We start from the raw sequence: 25,723 nt of genomic DNA on the forward strand, positions 1-25,723 counted from the left end.
ATGAAGGAACATAGGCACAATATGAAAACGAACACCTTCAAATGTAAATCTGTAAACATAAAAACAGCCAACGTTCCCACATTCCAGCCTTGCAAAGGATTCTCCTGAATCTGGTGGATAAACTAAGGAGGGTAAACTAAAAACTCAACAATGTTGAGTAGAAACTGTTTTGGCTGAGTTTTATTCTGTTGTCATGAAAAGTGAACAGAAAGCATTTGATTGTTTTTCTTCCTGTATTTATCTTCCTGTATTTAGTGATGAATTTGACACAACTGTTATCAATTCCTCCATAAGGTTAAAATGGAAGCATCTGGTAAAGCCAGCATTTAAGGCCAAATCTCTCATACAGAGGTCTCTTAAAACCTAATACACTCCCAGGCCATGTGTCCATGAGGATAAACCATGGTCTGGATGTAAATAAATTCTTCAACCTGCTTCCATTGTCATTGGCTCTATGATAAGAGACTCTTAGGTCGTCAGCTTTCACTAAAACCATACTAGTTTTGATAACAACATTAACACCCAGTCCAACCTTACAGATATGATGCTATGTGTTAGAACAGCTCAAGTCACCTTGGTAAAGAGTCCCTCCACATCCTCCATCGCCTTGCTCAGCTCGCTCTCTGCATGTTTGGCTCTCTCCAGAGCATTGTCAGCCACCGCAACAGCACCATTACAGTTCAACCCTCCGCAGTGCCGGTTTCCTTCGTCATCACGGCAACCTGCACCTCCACATGGACTGTCCTCACAGGTGGCATCACCAGGGGCACCACAAACCTGCAGGGACAGAGGAAGATGAAATGAAAAGCTGCCTGTTTATAATTTGGACTGATGAAACTTTCTCCTCTACTGTGAAAGAAATCCAAAACATGCAGTGACTAGTTGTATTTTTCTATCATTTTATTACTGTTTCGAGAACTTCTGTGACGCTAAACATAAAATGAAAATAATATAGAGTGCAACAACTTAAAGGTATAATGAAAAACCTTCTCATTGATCTTCCGCATGTCCAGGCCCTGTGCCCGGGTGTTGAGATCTCCAAGAGCTCGCTTGTTGGCAGCATTTTTACGGTTAAAGTCGTCCTTCTTGGCACTGATCAGGCGCTCTGTGCGGCGGCGAGTATCTGCAGATTGGCTCACTGTACTGGGTCTGGTGATGGTTGATTCATTGGCACGTCGCTCTGCATCACGTGACTTATTGTAGGAGCTACGGATGCTGTCATATGCACCTATAGAGACAGACAGGGGGGCGGGAGTACATTTTCACTTTTAAAAGTATATGCTTGTTAGGGGCATCAAGTATTGATTCTGTGGAAAGCAGAAAATTAAGAACAAATATGTTTCAAGGTTGTTATTTGAGTAGGAAAGTCTTTAACTTTGGAAAGCTGACCGGGGAAAGTAAGGCTTTGAAGTATACGTCATTAAATCACAGGCTTTATCCCCTCTCTTCCTCTCACCTAAGAAGTTGGAGTTTTTTAGGATGTCAAGTTGACGGTGAAGCTGCTCTGAAGTGAGATTTAGCTCTTTGGCCTCTCTCTCCAGAGCACTCAGCTCCTTGCTCGCCTCAGAGTTGCTATCCTGGACAATGGTGAGGTCTCCCTCCACTCTGTTCAGGGTGTCGGTTGTCTCACTGATCTGAGCTCTGCAGGGCAAAACAACAACAGTTGTTGGTGGATAAAAACTTTATTGTTGTGAGTCTGATGATTAAAAAAAAAGATTTCTTGTCCCTCTTTTAATTGCTCTTGGATAACACATTGAGCTATTTAAATCAGCTATACCTTAAATCTTCAATAAGCTCCATTAATGTAGCAACAGCTGCAGCAGTAGCATTGCGTGCGTTGACAATCCCCTGAGCCTGTGCCAGCTTCTCCTCCAGGTCTCTGAAGGCCTTCTCATAGGGCCCAGTAAGCCCTGTGGTCTGAATCTCATGGGCACGCTCTGCCAAAGTCTTTGTACGCACTGCCAGGTCCTGTTGGCAAAATAACACAGAAGGAGATTATGTTTGATAACTGATCAATGAATTACTCATTTTTTACATTTGGCCCCCGAAGACACAGAATAAGACTCCATCTTTGGTATGAAACTGCACCTGCACAATGCGATCCCAGTCCCCAAAGCACTGGTGACAGGGCTGACAGTTGGGGAACTGGCCAGAGAAGCCTCTGGCACACTGATCACAGCGGACACCTGACACCCCCTGCTGGCAAACACAGTGTCCAGTCACCCTGTTGCACTGGGAGGTCTCAATGCCACGCCAGTCACAGTCACAAGCTAGATGGAGAGACATGACATGGTGTGAGGTTACTACATTTATTTAAATCTCTGTCTCAAAAAGAGTGCTATGTATACAAAACAAGGCTGAAGGGCTCGTATTAATTAGTTCTTCAACTGTTCTGTGACTGACTTGAATAAGAAAATTAGTATTGTGAGTACTTAATGCATAAAATAACAAGTTCTTCATATTTTCTACCTCTGCACTGTGTCCTGGGATCTCCCCAGTAGTTCTCCTGACAGTCTGTGCATGTCCTCCCTCCAAATCCATCCCGGCACTGACACATTCCAGAGAACTGCACAATAAAGCATGAAAATTACACCACTGGACACAAGTGCTCATTATTTGCCAAAGTACTAAATTAAAATCAGTGAATCAATTTAAGCAGGTTTAAATATTTTTTTCAAAATGTGAGATGTTAATATTTGGGTGTGCTGGTGCCCAAGTGTTCTTACCTCATTACACGAGGAGGTGACTGAGTTGTTGGGGTCACAGCCGCAGGACTCACAGCCCCTCCCGCCTGCTAAGTTCCAGTGGTTAGGGGCACAGTGGTCACATGTCAGACCAATGACGTTTGGTCGGCACTGGCATTGCCCTGTGGTACGCTGACACACACAGTCTTCACGCTGCATACACTGACTACTTTCAGTGCCCAGGAAGTTACATGTGCACTCTGAAAGAGCAAAAAAAAGGTTAAAAAAAATCTTCTGGGGCAAAGATTAAACCTTTTTGGATATGTTCTTGTCACTCACTCCTGCAGTTGCGTCGGGATGCGTCTCCAAAGTAGCCGCTCTTGCAGATGCCACAGTTTGGGCCCTCTGTGTTGTAAAGGCACTTCCTGCACGCCCCGGTTCGCCTGTCACAAGAATCCATGTCTGACATGTCGATGTTGTTGTTACACTGGCATGGTTGGCAACGACCTCCAGGCTGAGAAGGATTTCCAAAGTATCCTGGAGCACATTCCTCACATCGGGCACCTGATTGAGAAAGAAAAGAAAAATAAGAAAAGAACAAAAATTGAGATTCAAAAAAGAACAGACGTGACGCTTGCTATTTTATTATAAGCTGATAAACTGCAGTAACAAAAGGCGTGAAGTGCTCCACAGGATTTTCTAGGCTGTGTCTTTATAGTGAAGTATCCTTTATTAAATGTGTGAAACAACAAGGGGCTGAAAAGTTATGAATTCCCAGAATTAGATTTATCCGGTCTTGGGCTGAGAGTGATGAGGAACTTCCGAAGAGGCTATTTTCACAAGTCCAAGAAAAGGAATGCCATGCCTTTTTATGACACTTTGATCAAAATCCCAAATCCATCATAACAATTTGCAGAATTTTTAGCCAGTTGAGGTAAATACCTTTTTTACCATGTGCCTGAAATGCTGGTCACTTTTTGTGTCTTAGCTGCAGCACAACTACTTTTCACTAGGCGGGGCTGTAGCTTCAGTTAATGGCTAGTAGCCAAAACTTACTCAGGCAACTTGCTGGATGTAAATAAGCACAAATGTGATCTCATCGCAGTATCAAACTCTAGAAAATGGGGATAAGGATGTATGAAGGTGGTGCCTGGTTAATCTGACATATAACCACTCCATAGCAATGTACAACCAGAGTATGAGGGTACTGATTTGCTAAGAGGAAGGCTCATAGATCCAGTTCAGCTCACATTAACCACACACCAAGAAACAGGATGATCACATATTGTGTTTAGCCTTGCTAAATAAATTGTGCTGTGACTGTTTCTGAGTGTTTTCTTTGCTGTAGTAAGTTCAGTTTTTTAGAGTTCAAATTTTCATTTTGAAAAATGGTTAAACTTTCTATGAACCAACAATTATATAATCTGTCATGAGCACATTTATGAAGCCTTATTAACACATTTATAAGGTTTTAAAGCAGTTCTTATAAGCAGAGTGATTTAAAAACACAGAGAGGAAACGTGAATTTAGAGCCAAAGGAAAGCTGAAATGGCCACATTAAGTCTGACACTGGATCAAACTGTTAACTTATTTTGACATGATGTGAAATCTTAATTAATTAGTTTTTATGTTACATTCTACAGTCTGATTGAGTTGCTGTTGGCATTAAATCCTCTGCTAAGTTAGCTTGACTGGCCCTTACCCATGGTCCTGTAACTTAATTGGACCATCTCCCACATTACAGGTGTGGCCATAGCAGAAAATTAAATGTTTCATGTCTTTTTAGTTTGCATTTAAGATTATTAATCAGCAGTTCTAAATGTAGTGGGGCCTACTGTTCACTTCAAAGAATTAGGCCTGTTGATTGCTTGCTTTTTCATGATTAAAAAAAGAAGAAATCATAAAACACTCTCCCTCTAGTTTTTTGAGAAATGGCACCCTGTTAACACATGATAAAAGCCACTCATAACATTTATTGAGTGTGACAAGCAGTGAATATAAAGCCATATAAAGGTATGAATTTTAATGCATCACAACTCAATAACAAACGAACTACTGTATCTTTTGAATTCAAAGTTTCCTAACATATTGTAAGTCTACAGTTTTATTCAGCCACAAAGGTTTAAAGACAGCTTAATCTATGTTTAGTGAGATGCTTTCATTTGCGTGATTGCAGAATGTTTGAACACTTTCAACATGCTATAGCGGGCATTTTGGCACTCCAAGAAAGAACCATTATTAAGCTTTGTAAATGATGCAGTCATGCTGCATTTTAAATGGTCGATTCAAAGAAAGTGTTTCATCATCTATCTGATATGTAGGTTTGTCAGCATCACACTATTTTTGTTTTATACATAACACTACAACATGTACTAGAAACACATTAGTCCAATATTTGGCCAAAGTCATCACAGTAAAGAACAAACATCATTATCATATTAATACAGTCTTACAGAAGTATCAGTTTGGTTACTTTTCATCACTCAGTGGTTAACCAGCTCGCATTAGTCTGGGGACTTTTCTCACACTTTTTTTCCAGAAGATTATGTAACACTTTACCAAAGATATCAATTACATAATATGAATCAGCAGCTTTTTGTATTCTTGATTTTGGACACATCCGAGCTGGCAGTATAGTCTTCCATGGTGCTACATGTCATATTTGCCTGATACAGCACTGCCAACAACCTTTTCCACACTTCTCAGCACAGCAGCAATAACAGCCTGGCAGAGTGCTATATGTTTTGTCTGTCAACCATTCAGGCTGTTTTCCCTCTAACTTAAACATCTCATCTACTCTCCCTTTGGGTCAGACTCCAATAAGAAATACCTGACATATCTGAGTGAAGAAGAAAAAAAGAGTAAAGCAGGAAATTAGAGAAAGAAAGTCATGAAAAGATATGAAGAGGCAAAGAGTGGGACAGTTCTGACAAAGTAAAAACTGAAACAGAAGAAGAGTTCAGCCAGAGGGAAAATGCTAAACTCGGTACCCCATGTGGTGCTAAATCTGCAAGAGTCAAGTCAACAAAAAAAGTTGACTTTCCTAGGTTGTAAAGGTGTAACGTGGTATCAGTATAACCCTTTTCCACTGGGAATGTCATGTTAGAAACTACCTCAGCATAAGTCATTCATGGATCAACAGTGAAATCTACAGAAACCACAGAGAAAGAAGCTGACCCAGACTCAGAATCAACCGGTACATGTTCGAAACGGTCCCCTTTTTTTCTTGACCTTGATTTAAAGGGACATTTTTTACTGCAAGAAACCAGACTTTTTGACACAGTCTGAATTAAAATAAATGATTCTGGGTCAGGTCCTTGTGTCAGGAACAGCTACGCAGACCTGGTTCAAATCTTGTCACAATCATTTTGTACAGGTAAACGAATAAAACTGAAATAACGTGTCTTATCACAGCCGTTTGTTCTTGAAGTGCAAAAGATGAACTGTATAGATATAAATTGAAGGTTTTGATTTTACTCTTTGAGCCAGGTCTCACATATGGTCAGGAGTGCACTCTGGCACAGCACAGCTGATGACGGGTGCTGAAGCCATGCATGGGTGGGACTGGTAATGTGAAGGGTTGGTGGAAAAGGAGGAGGGGGAGGGGAGGAGGAGGTGGGAGGAGGGAAGGGTTCAACCATCATTACTCACGCTTAAAAATGGTCACCCCGGAGCGTTTAACAATCCCTGTGCCAGTGGTACAGGGGAGGGAGGAAACAACAGGTTACCATTTAACAGAACCCACTGAGAAACATCATTCTTACCTCACTGAATAGCTCAGGGGGCTGACTCGATAATTCAACTCTAGAGAATAATTTGACTCTCCAAATGTTTTAATGGATTGTGATAAGTGAGGACTGAATTTATCTTTCATTTTCCCTTTTACTTTGTCAAGACACGTGCAACAAGTGCATCAAAGAGCAGTATGATGATGCTGCGCTAAAATGTTCAAGCTACATGTTCAACAGGTATCGTCGGTGTCACAGGCTCAGTGGACATTGTAATTACAATGAATTTCAAAGTGAAACTCATTTAAATTACACACACGCGTGCACACACATCTGAATACACTGATGATTTCATCAGCATCTTTGCTGAGCATGAAGACGAGATACAGCGCAGAGAGCCTGAACTGACTGAAGAGGAGGACAAGAGAAAAAAACAAATCAAGGCAGAGAGAGAAGGAGTGTCATCTGGTGTTTACCTGTGTAACCTTGGTTACAGTTGCAGATAATTTGTCTGTTTCGGTTGTCCTGGTAACACGATGCAGCAAAATGGCGTCCACTGTTAGGACCGTCAGGACAGGGGCATGGACGACACTGGCCACCAGAAGCAATGCCCAAAACTGGATTACCATAGTAACCGTTTGCACATCTGCAAAATAACACCAAGTGACAGAGATATAGACAAAAGTTGAAGAACTTTGAATCTTCATCTATGCATGGAAAAAACAATAGGTAACGATTAAATTTCATGACAAAAACACTAAATTTATATTCTCAGAGCCTTCAAAACCTTTTCTTTGTCTTTCCTCTATTTCAGCTGAGTCTAAGATCTTGCTGCTGGATCACAGCCCCCTTTGAAACTTTACCTGTCACACTTGTCTCCTCCAGTGTTGTCCCTGCAGCGGATGCAAGCTCCCGTCCTCTGCTCACACTCGTCAGCGTGTCCATTGCACTGGCACGGCCGACAGCTGGGGAAGCCCCAGTGGCCTGCCTGGCAGCCATCGCAGCGCAGACCGAATGCTCCTGGACGGCACTGGCACTGACCGGTGAACTTGTCACAAAGTCGAGTCACGGAGCCTTCCAAGCTGCAGCCACAGGCTGGACCGAGGAAAGAAAAGTAAAGGAGAGGTGTTTGAAAAGAAGAAGCTGTTGAAAGGAGCTCAAAGGAAAGGAAGAGCTCAAAGATAGAACAACAAAAGCTACTTGAAATGTTTCATTTTTGCTCAGGGGTTCCAATTTTTAACTGGACCAAAACAGTAGAGGGCAGCATAGTATGCAACAAGGAAAATCTCACTCACTTCTGAACTCTTAAAAACTAATAAAATATCAATGTTCCAATAAAGCACATTTTTCTTGGGCTCCTGTTTATTAACTTTTTGTCAGTGTCTTAGTGACAGCTTTAAAATACTTTTCCAATAAAATCTTCAACAATACCTGGAAAAAATGTCGAATAACAAAATAAAGGGAGCTATGTATTCCACTCAAACAGATTTGAGCTTCCAAAAAAAGTGAATAAGCATTCAGCATCTCACCGACGCAGCCAGAGGGTCCAAAGCCATAAGTTCCCGGTGCACACTGGTCACAGCGTTGACCAATCACATTAGGCCTGCAGCGACACTGGCCTCCCCGGACATCACACACAGAGCTGATGGACCCCTGAGGGTCACAATTACATGCTGGAGGAGGACAGAGAGGTACAGACATGAATTTACTGAACTCTTGAGAACTGGTGACACCCTGAGACAAAAAAACGAACCATGTCCTTGACTCAGAGAGGAACATTTCAGATCAAGAGAACTTTTAGTTCAATCGATAAACTTTTTTACTTACGAAGGGCTCCATCATTTATGATGGCTGACATGCTGGTGATGATTTTGGCACAAGTGTCACTCATAAGTGGGCGGGTCACACTCTTGGCACCCTCATGACAGCGGTACCGCTCATAGGTCTGCCTCCTGATATTAGAAGCTGGATCCCCTCCGTTGAACATCTCCAGGGAAGAGTGGCGTGGCATCAAGGCAATCTGTCAACAAGTCAGAGGTTACTCAGCTGAGAGCATGATTCTCTAATTCTTAGTAAGTCAGAAGAGAAGAAATTGTTCTTACAGAGTCGACCAGGAGGACAGCATTGGCGGCGCCATTGAGAATACTGTTGGCATCCTGATAGCGTCTGAACTCAAAGCGAATGGTGTAAGTCACTCCTCTCTCCAAACACACAGGCTGAGGAGGGACCATAAACCTGGAGAAAAGACAGACATCAGAGAGTAAACTTTGTGACTCTGGATGTGTGTGTGTGTGTGTGTGTGTGTGTGTGTGTGTGTGTGTGTGTGTGTGTGTGTGTGTGTGTGTGTGTGTGTGTGTGTGTGTGTGTGTGTAAGCTGACCTGGCTCCAGCTGGCAGTGACACAGTGATTCTGTCATCATCTGGGATGGTGTTTCCACAGGGGCTGCTGGTAGGAATCAGCCCTGGACGAACCACTGTTATACGCACCTCCTCCCAGTCTCTGGGCATCTATGTAGAATCATTGTAACATATTTATCATCGATTAATGAAAATCATAAAGTAAAAAAAAAAAAGAATCACTTCAAATCTATTTGAATAATCATACTGAACAGCTGTGTTTCACAAAAGTATCTGACCTCTAGTATCTCTGTATATCAGTTAGAGCTGAGTTGTCCTATCCAGTCAAGGTGGCTCATGCCGGCCATCAAATTACACACCTGAGATTCATAGCGGATCAGCAGATCATATTCCATGGAGTAGGGGATGTCACTGATGGTGAACTCCAGGATGCCACCTTCAGGTACCCGAGCAAACCCAATGCTAGTCCATGTTGCAGGGCGGCCTGCCTGGTGCTCCCTGGTCTCCAGTGTACAGCCCTGAAAATAAACAGTTTGCAGAATTAGTCTTTAAAACTCAAGTCTTGGGACTATATGATTATACGATCAGATTAGATGATGAGGGGGCTCACCTGCTCCATTTTGGCCAGCTCAGCTTCATAGAGGAAGTGATCCAGAGCCATGAAGTAATATCCAGACTCCACCTGTGTGCACTGACGGCCTGTCATGTGACTTCGGCAACGACACTGACCGCTCTCCATAGAGCAGCTGCAAAGAAAAGAATGTTTTCTTTCATGCTGCAGCTGAAATAAAAGTTCCTTTGGTTGTAACAAAATTACTAATACACTATATGTATTGAAAGTTCATTTATGTTTACACTTCTACAGAAATCTCTTATACAGCTGGCCTTAAAGTTAACACAAAAAGGAAATTAACTGTAACTACCTTAAAACAAAAAGTTCCTTTAGCCATGCTAAAACTTCAGGAAGATGTGGGTCAGAAGAGCAATGCTTTAAGTTAGCTGCTATTGTGAGCATACTAAAATATTTATGATGGCTGTATCTTAATGCTTGTGGAGCTATAGCAGGTTTAACACCTTATAGTGTAAAGCACTTTTTACAAACAACAATCACAAAGTGCTTTCTATCAAAAGAGAGAGACTCCATGTGCTACAGGAAATTAAAAATACCATAGGGGGCTACAAAAAGATATAATGTGCGGCACAATAGAAACAAACATCTCTTTTTTTTTTAAAGAAAAGGTTAGCATGATCACCCATATGCTGGTCAAAAAACACATATTCCACTGTTTTTGGAAATCGCTCAAAAAAACTTGATTATGTTACCAAGCCATGCAAGGATTTAGAGAAGAATTTGAAAAAGTAAAATCTTTTTTTTTCATCCTGAGAGAAATAAATAGTAAAACAATCATATAAATAAAAAATAAGATTAAAAATAATAAAATTAAAAATAGCAATAATAATAATAAAAGGTTTCAAAAATAAATCCACTAGTTGTTAAAAAATTCTCAGCCTCATGGTGGGGCTACAGGTCAGAGGATCTCTGAAGTGAGGAGGCTTTAACTTGAGAATGTGTGTGTAAATATTTCTTTATGTTCCAGTTTCTGACATTCAAGTGTGCACCAAAGGGCCTCAGCAGCCTCATACTTCATGTTTAACCTCTGACTCAGGATGGGAAGCTACAGCGTCACTCACTGGTTGTCCAGAGCTCCTCCGATGTCACACTCACAGCTTCTGCAGCCGTTCAGGTCATGGCTCAGCGCCCAGTGCTCAGGCTGAGGACACACAGAGGACGGCGTGAGTGACAGACAGAGACAGAAGAGGACAGAGCAAACACTAAACAGACAGACAGCTGACGAGCTAGGCTCCAGACAGACATGATGCATCACTCCCCCAGCTGTATGAGGGTGAAAGGGGAAGTTCCACTGAGTTTGACTATCTGTATCTTGCTCTCTAGTCCAATAAAACATTCATAGCTTCTGGGCTTAGCCTAACTGCCAAATTTCTGTCAAATGACATGATGACAGTCTCAACTCTTTCAAGAACAGCTGACTCAACAATGTGAGTAGTAAGTTCTTTGCAGACAGCAGTTTCACTTCTAAAAGTCAGAATATCTTGGCTGAAGAGTTTGTACTTTGGTCAGTTTAGTGGTTTGGTCCTTGGAGTTATAGAGACTCTGGTCAATTCATTATTGTTCTGTGAAACCCTATCATCAATACAGTCTAAGAAATCCTAATCTGAGCTTGTTTTTATTTGAGTACAGCACTAACTCTGTGACACAGCATCTTTTATGCTAGGCAGCTATTATTTTTAAATAACCACAGAGTCATGAAGTACCATCCTGGAGAATTTTCATTTCTGTCAGCAGAGACTTTGAACTATTGCTACTAAAAAGAGGCTCCAAAGGGATTATCAGAGGACAGGCTCTACTTTGGGAGCAGGTCCAGGCCCCTGACCATTTTAGGCCAGCTGTAACCCACACCTACCGGTCAAGCCACAAATCCCTGGACTAAAATTAGATCTGGTGCCAAGGCAGGAGCTCACATTCCTGCCTACACTATTCCTGGCCGAGTAGGTTTGGGACAAGAGGATAAACTGTATCAGGAAGCTGATCAGTAAAAGAGTGGGGGGAAAGAAGAGAAAGGAAACTGAGAGGGAAAAAAGTGGAAAGTACTTATTTAGAAGCAAAAGGAGGAAAATACAGAAGATTTGTGGAGTTAAATATAAGAGAGATTCAGAGCTCAGTGTTTCTTCTCACAATGACTCCAAGACTGAATGTCAAAGGCAGAGTGTGCGCAAGAAGAGGAAGATGATAAATCAAAAATGACAGAAACAAATACTTCAAGCCAGAAAACAAATGTCAAGCTGGAAAGACAACAGACAGACTTTTTCCCACTATCTTACCAAACACTGGTCACAGCTGCGTCCAGTGACAAGACGCTTGCAGAAGCAGTCTCCACTGACCGGGTCACACTGAGAGCTACCTGACACCGTCCCTCTGTGATCACAGCGGCAAGCTGGAGGCACAAAACAGAGAAGAACACCAATGAGACTTTATAGTGATGGAGCATGAGTTTCAGCAGGACTGGAAAAAGTTTGTTTGAATCAATGCTGCAAAAACACTTGACCACTTTTATTCTGTTTGTTCACAATCAAATAATAGATCTCTCTAAAAAGTTCCCTCCTTTTTTTAGTTTAATATATTTTAGACAGTTTCAACTACACTGTCCACGAGAAAAGGCGAGGTTGTTGAGTTATGTTGACCGCAGCCTGAGACTGGTGGAGATCACTTCTGTGGAAACACTCGCCTCTGACCAAACAGTCTGGCTCATCATAAATGTAATGCAACATTGAGTGAGCTGGAACAAAGATTGCACTCACGTTGGCAGCCCTGAGGACTGTCGGCGCTCAGGCCGAAGTAGCCGGTCTTACACTTGTCGCAGCGTGGCCCCTCCACGTTTGCCTTACAGCGGCACTGACCTCCCACCATGCCCAGGGAAGGGTCGGTGTGGCTGTCGCACATTCCTCCATTCTCTGAACCATCGGGGTCACAGTCACAGGCTGAGGCACAGACAGGGGAGAAGGATATATGAGTTGGTCACATAGGTTACAATAACATGCAGTGTGAATAAATTTGCACAACTGCTGGTCACTCACCAAGCATTACATATCATCAGGCATTGTGGTGAAAAGTTGTGTTGTAATTGTATGCAATTTATGCATTTGATTTTTCATGTTAATTTCTGGGACCCATAATAACCGAACCCTTCAACCCTGGATGTGTTGGCAACGATACATTTTCGCAAGTGCACTTTGAATGACTGTTAGTCCTCAACCGTACGTACATTCTGAAAGATTCAAACAGTTTGTGAAAGCTGAGATGTTGCTTTTTCAGCCAATATTTGGTTATCCTAGCAATTTCTCTTAGACATTTACAAATACAGAGTGTGGAGCAGATGGATAAAAGGAAAGCACAGAAACACAAAACTTGAGTTTGTCCAAAAAGGCCAAAAACAAGATCCTCCTGTAATATATAACCTCCACTGAAGTTTCAGCTTGATTTTAAGACTTAAGGAGCATCTGTGAGCAATTTCATGAGATAAAGGCAACGTTAGATGGATTGAATTTCAGTATGAGTGAAGCTTTTTATATCTAGTTTTTATTTTGTAACTGTAAATTTATGTGTAGATCAAGGCTTGTATAGTGTGGTGACCTTTTTAAAACGGTGTACCAAGTATTTGTACAACATGTGTGTAACTCAATGTTTATTATATGTTGTGACCTTTATAGATGGTATGCACGTGATGTCACAGCAAGCAGGAGTCACTGCGGTTACGCCCACTGAGTGGCAGAAAGAGGGAGATGAGTGGCAGCGTTGGCTTAAATACCATCTAAAATCTAAAACAAAATCAAAAATGGGGAAGAGCTGTGGCTTGATTGAACTAACAGGTTTGAAACATGAATTTATGCTGTATTTTTGGGTTAAATCATTCCTTCAACTGACTAACCCAGTTTTCTAAACAGGGAGAACTACAGCACAAGGCTGTAGCTGTGTTGTATAAAGTATTTGATATTAACTATACTTAAATACCATCACCGAGACTAAACTTTCATTAATAATGCAGTCTATGTTAAATACTAAAAGTACAAATAGATAATAAGTGTATTCACTTGGGTAAATACACATAATACAGTAAGTTGAAACATGTAGAGGCTTTTGTAGCTTTCAGGCTACATCGTGTATTTTCCTGGCACTGAAATCAGGTACAAATAAATGTCAGGACATGATTTCTGTCAACATGTCGATGTTCGTAGATCCCTGGTTCATTGTAAGCTTTAACAAATCAACGTCGAGTCCAACTTTCCATAATTTTGTGTCATATTCCACATTTTAACTGGTCTTGTATTTACTGCCGCACTCCACAATGCTAAGTGGGGTTTGTTTTGCCACTCAGTCCAACTGAAGTGGGGGTGTCCCAGAGGGGAAGTGATGTAAATATGAAAGTGTGTGTTTGTCGCACACCGTGTAATATGGCACTTGTGTTTTGTTTTGTTTTTTGCTGTTTTAGAATAATGAGCCAAGTCTTCTTTGTACTATGTTAGCATGATTTGAGACTTGTGTTATGTGCTAACCTTTGTAGAACAATGTGCCATGCCTTGTTTGTATTGTACAGTTTATACGTGGACACACTGTATAGCACAGTCTGGAAAGTCATTTCTTGTGTCCAAGTGTGCAGCAAGATACAGAGTGTTATATCAGATACAACTGAAATTAATACCATTATTATTGATCCCCAGATAGAGGTAAGCTGTATCTTTTGTAACTACAATGGTGTCATTATGATTCACCACAGAGAAACCCCTGTGTGGTCACATCTCACTACATCTGCAAAGATATACTTCAAGTCTGAGTAATTTTGTAGTAGAGCAAATTTCAGAATTTAGGCACAAAGGCTTAAAAGCATCTTACTTTTTTCAATAAGCTAAAGCAAAGTCACTTCACCAACTTCTATTTTAAAGTGAGCCAAAACTAATACACTAAAACATCAAATGTCATGCAGTCTCTGCTTCTTTCAGCCCTGCTGCAGTAACAAAAGGAGCTTTCACACACATTACCTCAAGATAAATCCATCAGTAGTTATTCTTAGATTTGTTTTTGATATTAAAAACAATCACACACTCACCTATGCAAACCCGTGGGTCTCTGATATCCTTAAAAGGGTCTTTGTAGAAGAAAGGTTTGCACATTTCACACATGCGTCCCATTGTGTTGTGCTGACAGTCGTCACACACTCCTCCACTGACGTTTCCAGTGGCCAAATACACCGCCATGTCGAAGTGGCACGTGCTGGAGTGGCTGTTACAGTTACACTCTGGAAGTAATAAAACATTGGTTTCAGTGATTTAGTCATTTTTATGTATGTATGTTTTTCTGTCAATACTTTCAAAACTCTCTAAACAAGTGTAATCTCCTTCCTATTAAAACCTCTTGAGCATAAATCTGATGGTTTAGCAATGTGTGGTAATATCTCCTTCACTTCTTCTTCTGAACTCACTCTTGCAGGCGTTGGTGTTGCGTCCCTCAGCTGGTCGCCAGGGCAGGTCATTGTAGAAGTCATCACACTGCTCACAGTTCAAACCCTTAGTGTTATGGTTACACACACACCTGCCGTGAACCTTGGAAAGAGAAAGCAGATGTAGTCAAGACAATCCATACAGAATGGGAAATTAAATATATAAAGGAGGAGAAACAGCAGTCACAACTGAAAAAATTATCTCTCACCATTCCTTCTATATCATCCCTGATGCCATCTATCGGAGCGCACTCAGAGGCGTGGCCATAGCAGAAGCAGTTTCCACGTACGACGAGCTCATAGATGGCGTAGTAATACTTCTCTTTGATTTCAGCTCGAGGATCCAGTAAGTTGTCTCCCAGCGTGTGAAGCTTGGTGAAGTTCACTCTCAGGTTGGTGATTTTAAGCTGGTCTGTTGGGGAGAAGACACAAAGAATAAGTAAAACACAAGGGTGTCTTTTTTTTGTTACAAAAACTGTGGTTTTCTAAAAATGTTCTGCTTCATATGGTTGTCTCTTGATCTATAACACAAGTTTGGCCAAAGACATTAGCTGGCTAACCCCTTGATACCTGTTGTTACAAATTTGCGACATACCCTGTCAGGTCTTGGCGCAGCCAAAATGACCTTTGTATCTCATTATTAGCTACTCATCCATATTCTACACATACCAAAGATTGTATCAGATCTACTATGTCACAATATATTGGTCAGAGGATGAACTTCTCATGTTTACATGTATAATAAAGCTTAGTTATAACTATTGTGTGCACTAAACTCAAATTTACAGTCTCCACTCAATTTAACATCCGTAAGAATACAAAAACACATAAAAACAATGTATTTTTGAAAACCGTTCATTAATTCAGGCAGTAAGGGGTTAAGATGTTTGATAAAGAGAACAATTTAACAAGAAAAGGACAGAATCTTCTTGCCAAGAAAGAAGAGGAAGTCTTCTTAAGATACTTTCATGTTAGACATGATCCAAATGTCATGCTAATTTGAGTCTGTGTGTCAAGTTTTAAGCACATTTCCGAGACAGGAAGATTCAACAAATGATGGATGAAAATGGAATGTGGTGTTGAAAAGGTCGCTCCCACATCCGGCCTCTCAAACCATTTCAAGATTATTTCTAATGGGGAGAAAGATAACACCCCTCCAGGGAGATCCGCCAGTTTTTTCACCTTTTTCAATCTGCTGGAATAACTGTGGTTACAACACCCACTCAGATACACTCCAGTTGTTCAGAAATACTCTTCAAGATCCACACACACACACACACACACACACACACACACACACACACACACACACACACACACACACACACACACACACACACACACACACACACACACACACACACACAATCTTGGACTTGTTCATCATCAAGTCCAATCATCTTAACATGCTTCCATGGAAAAATGATTCATAAATCTACTATTTGTTTGGTTTCTTGAGACCATGATGATTCACACGAAAATAGAACTCCAGAGGAGACAAGACTTGTAAAATATTAAGGGATCCATGTCTCATTTACGCAATACACCAATAAATGCAGACAGATTAAATAAATGTATCATGAGTTTAAGTATGTGTGAGCTAACATTGTTATAGATGCATCTTCTGTGCCACTTCAGTGTGTAGTATAAAAGAAACAAACACTTGTACATCTTTATACTTTGAAATTCAACCTATAAACATCTAGTTTTATGGCCTAAATTATTCCTTAACCCTTTATCACCCATGTATCATACAGGCCACCTGGGCTTTTTTTGATATTTTAGTCTTAAACGTGTCAGAGATCATGCCCAGAAAGCTCATCCTCTCTCAAAGGAACTGTTTCATTTTTTTCCACTTGCCCAATAGTGACAGTAATGAGAAAAACATGCATAAATTATTGTCTGTGATTAGAATGTCATTGCACGTGGATACTTGTGCTGTACTGTAATACCCCAGATGTTGTGATTTGGCTCGACTTTTCTTCTTTAAGGAGCCATTTAAATTTTCTTGTCAGCCCAAATTGTTGAGGAGTTACGGTAATCTAAATAACACTTGTAAAATTGAAGCACCGATGGGTTTTAGTATTTCTATATAAATCTTTACCTCAAAGCTCATATGTGGGCAGCCGACTGAGGTTTGAATCTCACCAGCGACTCTTTGCACCACATCGTTTTCTAATTTCTTTGCCCAGATTCCATCACTGTCCTGACGTATCAACAAAGACATGCAAAAAGCCAAAATCTTGATTCAAGTGATGCAGCCGCTAATAAAATATTGACCTAACAAAAGTGTCTCTGGATGTCGATGGTTTTCTTACAGCAGATGAAACTGAATATGAATTGTTTGGCTGTGAGGGGTCAGGGGTCTTTGCGTAGACCACTAACAGGGAGATATTTAACAGCAGAACAAGACATCCTCTGCTGCATTAAAAATCAAGCTCCAGTTTCTGGGAACACCTCTTATGTCCTGCCAGTCTAAACATGAGGGCCAGGACAGTGAGGCTGTGTGGGAGTGAACAGCTGCTTTTCACATCTCTCCATGTCTTCCACACAGCAGGGCCATGTTTCACACCCCAGAGAGAGGAAGGGCCTGTTTCAGTCCCGTAGTGTGTCACAGACAGATAACAGCAAAGTGTCAGCTGGAGTTTGATTTATGGGGACAAGTGTACCTGTATTTTGCAAAATTATGAGTTAAAATTACATTTAAATAAAACTGCAGCTTTGAGGCATTTTTTATCTTTCTTCAAAAGATGAAAAGAGATCCTTTCAATATCATATCCAAACTTAAACCTTCAGGTGGGCCTCATAAAAATGGACCGTAATGGTGGAGACACAGACTTTGTTTGTGTCATCAATAGTGAATAATTTCTATGATGTTTATAGTAAAAGCCTATAAACTTCATACAAACCTTAAAACCCCTTGTAAATGGTAAATGGACCAGTACTTACATATTCTGGTCTCTCAGACCACTCAAAGCACTTTACACTGCTAGTTTCTTATTCACCCATACACACTGATGGTGGATTTCCTATGGAAACCATCAGTTTTTTTATCTAACACATTCACGCCCATCCACACACCGCTGTGGGAGCAATTCAGTGTCTTGCTCAAGGACACTTCAGCATGTGACTGCAGGAGCTGGAATCGAACCCCCGACCTTCCGGTCAAGAGGCGACTACTCTACCGCTGAGCCTCCCTAACATATCCTTCTGCCTGCACAGCAAAATTGATGTAAACCATCTCAAGTGAACACAAATGTGCCATTTAAGTTTCGCCAACAGCTTTTTTTGTGTGTGTTTAACTTGTCAAACAGAGAAAGCATCTTAAGAACATATTATAGTAAGTCTTTACACCTCACTGCGTTAGATCATCATCCTTCTGTTAAAAATATAAAAGCAAGACAACCACGTACTCTGGATGCTGGGGCTGTATGGATCCTGAATCCTGATGGATGGATCCAACACTCTGTAGATGACCTAAGTCAAGACACAGTATTGATGCATTAACACAGAGATAATGAAACAACAATCAAACAATCAGTAAAATGTAGTGTGGTGACCCATGAGACTTTGCGCTTTTTGGTCTGTGAGCTGTGAGCTCACTTTATAGAGATATTTTCCTGCCAGCCTCAAAATTTTCACAAGACAGGGGAGATGAGGATGAAGCAAGACACATTTTGGAAAGTCACTAACAAGAAATGCTTTTTGTTGTAAGGGACATGTGTAAACGAGCAACTTTGGTCATTTTCAGGAGTGCATATTCTTCTCAAGCACTCACCTCTCCTTCTGTTGAGGGCTCAATGTCAGAGTAGCGTGACTCACAGATGACTTCATTGATGTTGCGTAAAGGACCCTGGGACACTCCAGGAAAGGTGGAGGAGCAGTCATGGGAGAAGTAGCGGTAGATCTGCCAGGTACGACCAAAGTCCGCTGATCGTTCAATCAGCATGGCTGCTGGACGGAAAGTCTGCAGAGGAGGAATTATGAAATGTTAGTTTGCATGATCAATTTTATTTATTTGACCTTCCCCGTTGTACAAAATAAAGGAAGCTATGAAGTTCTTGTTTTAAGATGCTTATTAATACAGGTCAATAAGAGCTTTGAGCTCACCTTGAAGGTCATGATGAGGTGAGTGAAATGAAACTCTGCTTCCAGATCCAGCTGGATAAAAACATCTGATTTTCCTGAAGGAGAAAAAGAAAAATAGAGATTATCCTAACCTTTCCTTTACAGCTAACATCCGTCATTTAACTCATACTAATCATTTCTTATCAGTTTTGAGATATTTTTGTCCCCTGTGATTGACTGGCGACCAGTCCAGGGTGTACCCCACCTCTCACCCAATGACAGCTGGGATAGGCTCCAGCCACCTGTGACCCTGAACAGGATAAGCGGTTCAGCAAATGAAAGAATGAATGAGTAATTTTTGTCTATTCCATAACTGTTCAAATTGAATTCAACTCAGGTTGTTGGAAAAGATAAACAACTTGCAGTAAGCATTGTAGCAACTGTACTTTACTCTGTAATTTAGGCCTGTGAAGAGTTTCTTTCCTGTGAAGATCATTTTCATTACAAAGCTGAGGGGACTTTCCTCAAGCGTGTATACTCACACCTTAAAGCAGCAGCTCATAAATTATTTAACTAAACTCTGCAGCACCCAGTAATTTTTGATATGGCTCAGCAAACCACAAAGGAGCTCTTATTTTTACCCACATGAAGCAGAAAAACAAATCTGAGGGAGAATCTGCTTTGATGTCATCTCTGTTACATGTTAAAAATAAAAAGACCTTCACTCATTTATGTCTCCGTAAGGAAACACTCACGGTTAATGACAGTGTGGATGCGTCTATCATATCGTTGTCCTGTGTTAGTTCAAACCAAACTTAGAGAGGATCATGAAGCCCAAAGATGGCAACAGCTCTTTGAAACTGAAGTCACATTAACCTAAACATACATATTTACATTTAACATGTGTGAACCTTCTACCTGTCTTAGAGATAAGCACCTCTTACACTTCTTCCCAGGTGAGCCCAAAGACTGCATGTAGGGAAGAGGTACTCCACTTGACTGAATTTACGTGACGCTCACTTTTCTTTGATGTCAGATTCAGAGGATGGATTTTATAAAAAAAAAAGGCAATCTAAAAATGTTATGCTTTAACCACTATACTGCCTATCAATAACCAAAAACACAGCATTTAATAGCGAAGAGATAGACAGCAGGCCACGTTTCATGATGCAGGAGAGCAGGTGCTGCTTCTTCACAGAGAAGGCGCTGGGAGATGTTTCTTGTGGTGGTTTTCCAGCTCTCTGTCTGCTACACGGAATGTGCTTGTCTATGTGTGTAAATGCGCACACATGTTTGTGTGTCTGTGAACGCGTTGGGGTGGAACTACAACGTGTGCAAAAGAGCACAAGGAGAAATATGGACCCGACGATGAACAAATGACATCCCGTCATGTAAATTAGATAAATAACACTAGGCTAACTAGTCCGTTAAATTAAAAAAAAAAAGGTTTAGTCCTGATGTATGAGACTCTACATTACTCTCCATTACTATAAATTACTTTTGCTGTGATCTGGCACTATATGGAAAATTAATTCAACTTCCCAGGGAGGCGGGTGTATTTGAGCTTCTTAACCTGAGAAAAATCTCAGAGAAGAGCAGCCTGCATACATAGGACTGAGTTTATCCACTGAATTAGAACCCAAAATATACACAAAGAAGCAATAACTCATCCTAAATAAAGTGTCAAACCTGTGCAAAGAGACGAAAAAGATGGAAGCGAAAGGAGTGGGAAGGATGCCCCATAGCTAAAGCAGAAGGGAAAAAGAAAAAGACAGAGGAGGAGAAAGAAACTGAATTAAAAAGCAAGGATTCAAAGAGCATCTTTGAGCCTCGCTGCCTGCGAGAAATTTGTTTGGCAAGTCACCCAGAATGCACCTGTTCCACATTTACTGCCAGCGCCCTGTAATATCATCATCTTTGAATGCAATCTCATGAAATTGCCTTTCAAATTAATATGTGTGCACAATCAAACCACTGTAGTCCATGTTAAAGAGGCGTACTGTGCCACCGTTGTTATGGAAATGCCACAGAGATGCCTTGGAGGAGAAGCAGCAACCAGAAATAAAAATAGTCACGACACTTCCTGTCCCCCTTCTTCTCCTGTTTCTATCTGTTCTATTCTGGGTCAGCTCTGTCATAAACAGCTCTGCATTAAGTAACACAGCTCACAAACGGCTTTAACAAGACATGTTCCCATCTGGTGTCTCTACACAGAGCTCTACAGTATTCCATTGTCATCCTTAGTCAAAATGGATCAGTTTAAATTGCTCCATCTCGCTTTCCTCACTCCTTTCTCTGCCTGAAATACTCACTCAACTTTCTCTTCAATTTTTCCATTAAAGCTTTTACTTTCGTCCTCTCCCTGTCATCACCCCTCTCCCTCTCTCTGAGGAGATGCCAGTTCAGGGCCTACTCTGTTATTAGGCCCATCTGTCACTGGTCAGGGGTTGTTGGCTACAGTACATGTGTGAGTGCATGTACATGTGTGACTGTTATTCCATTTTTAAAAATCCTTGCCGCTTTAAGTTTTGTACAGCTGGTGGGTTATAAATAGTCCAGGGATCATGGTCTTTTTTTCATGGTTTTATCTCTCCTAATTAAAATCCTTTCCACTACCTGTTATTTTTATATCCCTCCCATCACTCTATTCATTAACCTATAATAGAGCCTGTTTTAAGATCTCTGTATATCCAACTTTGGCTGGCAACAGGACCAAATTAAACTGTAAGAGCACTTTCTTGTTTGCTTACCCATTCAAGAACAGTTCAAATTAGTTATTTCAGCTTCCAGCTGAAGGTCAGTGTAAAATATGAGCTTCACTGCATTAGAAACAACTGAAACTAGCTGAAAAAGTGATGTTTCTAATCCTACATATTGAGTTTTGAAGTAAAGGCAGGCACATAAAACAGTTTTCTGCTTTCTTATTCAATGCCTGGTTGCGTAAAATACTTGATTATGTCTGACCAAAACCACAACAAGGTTGATAAATGTTCATCAACAAAAGCAACATAAGGAAAAACCTGATCACCAACTTTAGATTAGATTAGATTGCAGAAAAAGAGCCTGGCACAAAGATGAGAGCTGATGATAAATGAGAAATAATTTTGCAGAAGTCCTCTTTAACTTGTCACAGGTCACCTTTAAGGACATGTTCACTTTGATGTGATGTTAATGCTGACAAGCTTGTGAGGTTTATTAGAATCTGTTGCTGTGGTAGTACTATCGGGGGAACTACTTTTTTCAGAAGTATAAATAAATCACGTTCAAATCATCTTAAAACTAGAAAAGCACTCAGAGAGCACAGACCTTCAAGCAAATTGTGATTGTCACGCAACAGTAAAGTCTTACTTTAATGTTATACTCCCTTTCAGCAGACTGTCTGCTACAGTTTGGTGTTAGTTGCAGGTTTGTACGATGATTTGTTACCTGACAGTGTTGAAAATTATGATGACCCAGTACATATTTCATATTCTGGATCTTAGTATCCAGAATATTGCCAGGATGTGGATCGTTCTTTTACATCTATCAAAAATAAGGGTGACCTTGTCTTGTATTCTTTTGCAAAGCAATCTGACCATTTATCGTGGAGTTATATATACATATGGTGAAAACAGCCCTATCTCACAATGATAAAGAATCCTTTAAAAAAAACACACCAAAATTAACTAGTTGGTTATTTAAGTACAAATTTGTTGTGTGATTTGTTTGTTGTGCAGTACTCTGGTGCAAAAAGCTGTCTAGGCCATGCACCAAAATATATTATTTTATATTAAATGGAAAAGAAAACTGTTATGAATGGGGGGACTGCTAATTTGCATCTACCTGTCTTGAGAGAAAACAGTGTGAAGCATGCCTGCGGTGTTTCAGACAGATTTGTTTCTCTGGTGTGTTGCTACAAAACCTGTCCTTCTGCCTGTACTGTCATTTGGCAAAGATGGTAGCCCCAGAGAGAACTGCAGAGCTTTGGTTTCTAGTCCCTAATGGAAGCTTGTATTACAACAGCTCACCACACACTGTAAAAACAGGATCCTGATGTTAGTTTAATGAATGTTGTTGGCAAGGTTACATTCTGTATTTTGGCTTTCTGGTCATGATGAGTTCATGGCCAGAGAAATGCAGCAGAGCCAGGCTGAGGTTGCAGCTGCTTATGTGCAATGCATCCTGGTACATGTAGGCAAACTGGTTATACTGCAGTGAGACTTTTACAGCAGTGACCTTCACCACCAAAAATTCTCCTCACCGTTCTCCGACTGCCACCAAGACTTCTTCCGGTGAGGTTTAAAGGCAGTGATGACGTTTTCTATCCGATGATTGATGGTGTTGTACACCGGGTCATATGGCCGCCTAGAGTCACAATCAAAACACTTCTTCTCATCCTGCAGCAGGACAAAAACAGTCAGTGTTAAAAGTTACCTGGATAGAGAGAATAGATGGAGGGATGTGGGAAAACACAGTTTCCTTAATGTTACCACTCTGCTGAATGCCACACACACACACACTGACCTGGAGGTGACTGACTATGCAGTACGGCTCTTTTCTCCTCATTCCACATGTGGACGACGCCTTCAGGTTCTTCTCTCGTCCAATCAGCAGGTCTCCTGTTGCTGGATAACAGCTGCCATGAGCACAGCCGTGGCTTTGGTCCGGTTCCTGGCCAACAGCAGCAGCCAGCACTGGCAGGGCGGCAGGACAGGAAATGAATCACAATGAACAGGAAAAAAAACAGTGGAAAGTGACATCATAGCTTAATAGAGGAAACATTCACAAGCTTGTGTTGACAAATAAAGTTGACAAGAAATCAGTGCACTTGTCTCTGCCCTCAGAAACATCAAAGCTCTTATCAGTTCCTGAGGAAGAAAGACTTCAGGATGGGAAATGAAACTACAGGAAGGTCTAGGGGTGAGGGATTTGTTCTACATCCAAACTGAGTTCTATATATTAAATGTATATTAACAAAAATAACTTCACTAAGAAGCATGTGGAAAGACAAGTTTGACATCAGACTCATTTTATATTTTATTCTGAATATTCTGTAAGATTAAACTATTCGGTGGGTATGCAAACTCTTTTATTCAAATCCACAGACTTTGTAGTCCTTTGTATGAGGCTTGTGATACATCCTGCAGTTTTTGAGCCCAAAATAACTTACATGTTTTTTTATCTTATTGCTCTGTCTCTTTCATAGATAGTAAAAAAGTTACCAAAATTTTTTGAAAAGTCTCCCTTACATAAACTATAACAAAACCTGATTTAGTCGGAAGAAATCTACCAGGAGACAAATCACATCTCAGTTTTTTAGGAATAATGTTTTAAAAAGAAGCATCAAGATTAAAAAATTCTTTAACAGACATAATTTTGTTTAAAAACTAAAGAACTAAACCACAGTAAAAGATGAGCTTGAGCAAATATGGCCACATCATTGATAAGAGGATCTGTAATAATACTGATCACTCAACAGAGAAGCGTACAAGATAAAAGCAGGTTTTTGTGAATCTCATGCAACTGTATGGGTTTGAGATATCTAATGTTTCAGGGTTTAAAATGGACGGAAAATTAACTTTACCAGCCTGTGTTTTAATTTTTGGGGGAAAGATATCCCTTTGAATCTAAAACACAGATTGAATGAGAAACTGCATGGCATGTATCTAAGAGTCCTCCATCCATTCACTATTTTTTACTGCTTTTCCCTTTCAGGATCATAGAGGCTCCAGCTTATCCCCACTGTCATCTAGTGCAAGGATGAACAGGTCACCAGCCCAAGACAGGGCTGAAGTGTAGCGATAGAAAACCAATCAGGCACACACTTACATCTATGGGCTTTTTAGAGTGACTAATCAACATGATGAGCGTGTTTTTGGACCTTTGGAGGAAGCTGGAGTCCCTGGAGAGAACAGGGAAAACACAAGAGCTCAACACAGAAAAGCTCCTGCCCAGCTGGGGAACTGAACCTTATTGTGAGGCGACAGCATTAACCACTGCACTTATTTTGACATCAATTCTCCATCTTGTATTGATTCTGTTATGATCCAGAAAAGCATAAATATGTTTCAGGGCAGACAGACCAAGGGAATGATAGAAGTGGTCAAAGTGGGGGTCAGCATACATTGTTGAGCTTTGTTTTATTTATATGAGCCACTAAGAAGCAACTCCAACAGTAAATTTTAACTTGAGGGCACATGTGGAAAGTCCTTGTTCATCTGCCCCATAAGGGACGCTCTGGGTCAGGGACCATGGTGTATGAAGGATTTATTGAGTTGGACAAGGCCCCCTGCAACTAGACAGCTACTGCTTGATCAAGAACCAAGTCGATGTTGAGACAACATCCTGTGGGAGAAAGGATTATCTCAAGGCACCCCCACATGTTAACAGGCTCTGCTCTGCAGGGGCCCCAGGATCTGACCTGACAAGAGGCCCCAGCTTTTGGTCAAATCTGGGAAACAACCAGTGTAGGTCATATCGAGGTCAACATAGACCAGGAGCAATCCAAGAGATAAAACCTGGAACTGATTGGATACCAATTCCTCTATAACCAAGTCCTCTGGATAAAGGCATGACAGAAAAGTGATTTTTTTGTTTTAGTGGTATGAACCAGATTAGTATTAGCCTTCAGTTTGTGGACCATTATTTTAAAGACTAACAATTAGAAGTTGCCATCTCAAATCTGGAGAGGGGTTGGGATAACCAAGAGGCTGATAACACCTCCAACTGGCTCAGGTGACCCACACTGCTAGTATAAGTTATATTAAAGAGGGGGTATTATGCTTTCCCATATTTTAAACATGGATATAAAGAAACAGCGCTGGATGTTCATACTG

General features: G+C 40.9%; 1 protein-coding gene across 2 annotated transcripts in view; it reads right to left on the bottom strand.

The window, feature by feature from the left end:
- lamb2 (laminin, beta 2 (laminin S)) overlaps positions 1-25,723 on the bottom strand; it is a 46,988-nt gene that overhangs the window by 4,406 nt on the left and 16,859 nt on the right. The window contains exons 3-30 of one of the 2 annotated variants that reach the window (XM_074681465.1): positions 23,412-23,581; positions 23,149-23,284; positions 18,951-19,024; positions 18,619-18,807; positions 18,254-18,317; positions 15,050-15,252; positions 14,823-14,943; positions 14,451-14,639; positions 12,148-12,327; positions 11,671-11,783; positions 10,462-10,541; positions 9,380-9,515; positions 9,129-9,287; positions 8,792-8,919; positions 8,515-8,647; positions 8,240-8,432; positions 7,942-8,085; positions 7,276-7,507; positions 6,889-7,058; positions 6,336-6,371; positions 3,024-3,248; positions 2,727-2,944; positions 2,470-2,566; positions 2,089-2,270; positions 1,778-1,968; positions 1,457-1,641; positions 987-1,228; positions 574-777 (exon numbers count right to left, since the gene is read on the bottom strand). In XM_074681465.1, coding sequence (XP_074537566.1) covers positions 574-777; positions 987-1,228; positions 1,457-1,641; positions 1,778-1,968; positions 2,089-2,270; positions 2,470-2,566; positions 2,727-2,944; positions 3,024-3,248; positions 6,336-6,371; positions 6,889-7,058; positions 7,276-7,507; positions 7,942-8,085; positions 8,240-8,432; positions 8,515-8,647; positions 8,792-8,919; positions 9,129-9,287; positions 9,380-9,515; positions 10,462-10,541; positions 11,671-11,783; positions 12,148-12,327; positions 14,451-14,639; positions 14,823-14,943; positions 15,050-15,252; positions 18,254-18,317; positions 18,619-18,807; positions 18,951-19,024; positions 23,149-23,284; positions 23,412-23,581 — 4,394 coding nt within the window. The remainder of the gene's footprint in view (positions 1-573; positions 778-986; positions 1,229-1,456; positions 1,642-1,777; positions 1,969-2,088; positions 2,271-2,469; positions 2,567-2,726; positions 2,945-3,023; positions 3,249-6,335; positions 6,372-6,888; positions 7,059-7,275; positions 7,508-7,941; positions 8,086-8,239; positions 8,433-8,514; positions 8,648-8,791; positions 8,920-9,128; positions 9,288-9,379; positions 9,516-10,461; positions 10,542-11,670; positions 11,784-12,147; positions 12,328-14,450; positions 14,640-14,822; positions 14,944-15,049; positions 15,253-18,253; positions 18,318-18,618; positions 18,808-18,950; positions 19,025-23,148; positions 23,285-23,411; positions 23,582-25,723) is intronic. The other variant, XM_074681466.1, reaches the window with a different exon arrangement.

The sequence above is a fragment of the Halichoeres trimaculatus genome, unplaced genomic scaffold (assembly GCF_033239565.1).
Source record: "Halichoeres trimaculatus isolate MK-OKI-2021-1 unplaced genomic scaffold, fHalTri1.1 fHalTri1_scaffold_11, whole genome shotgun sequence".
NCBI classification, from domain to species: Eukaryota; Metazoa; Chordata; class Actinopteri; order Labriformes; family Labridae; genus Halichoeres; species Halichoeres trimaculatus.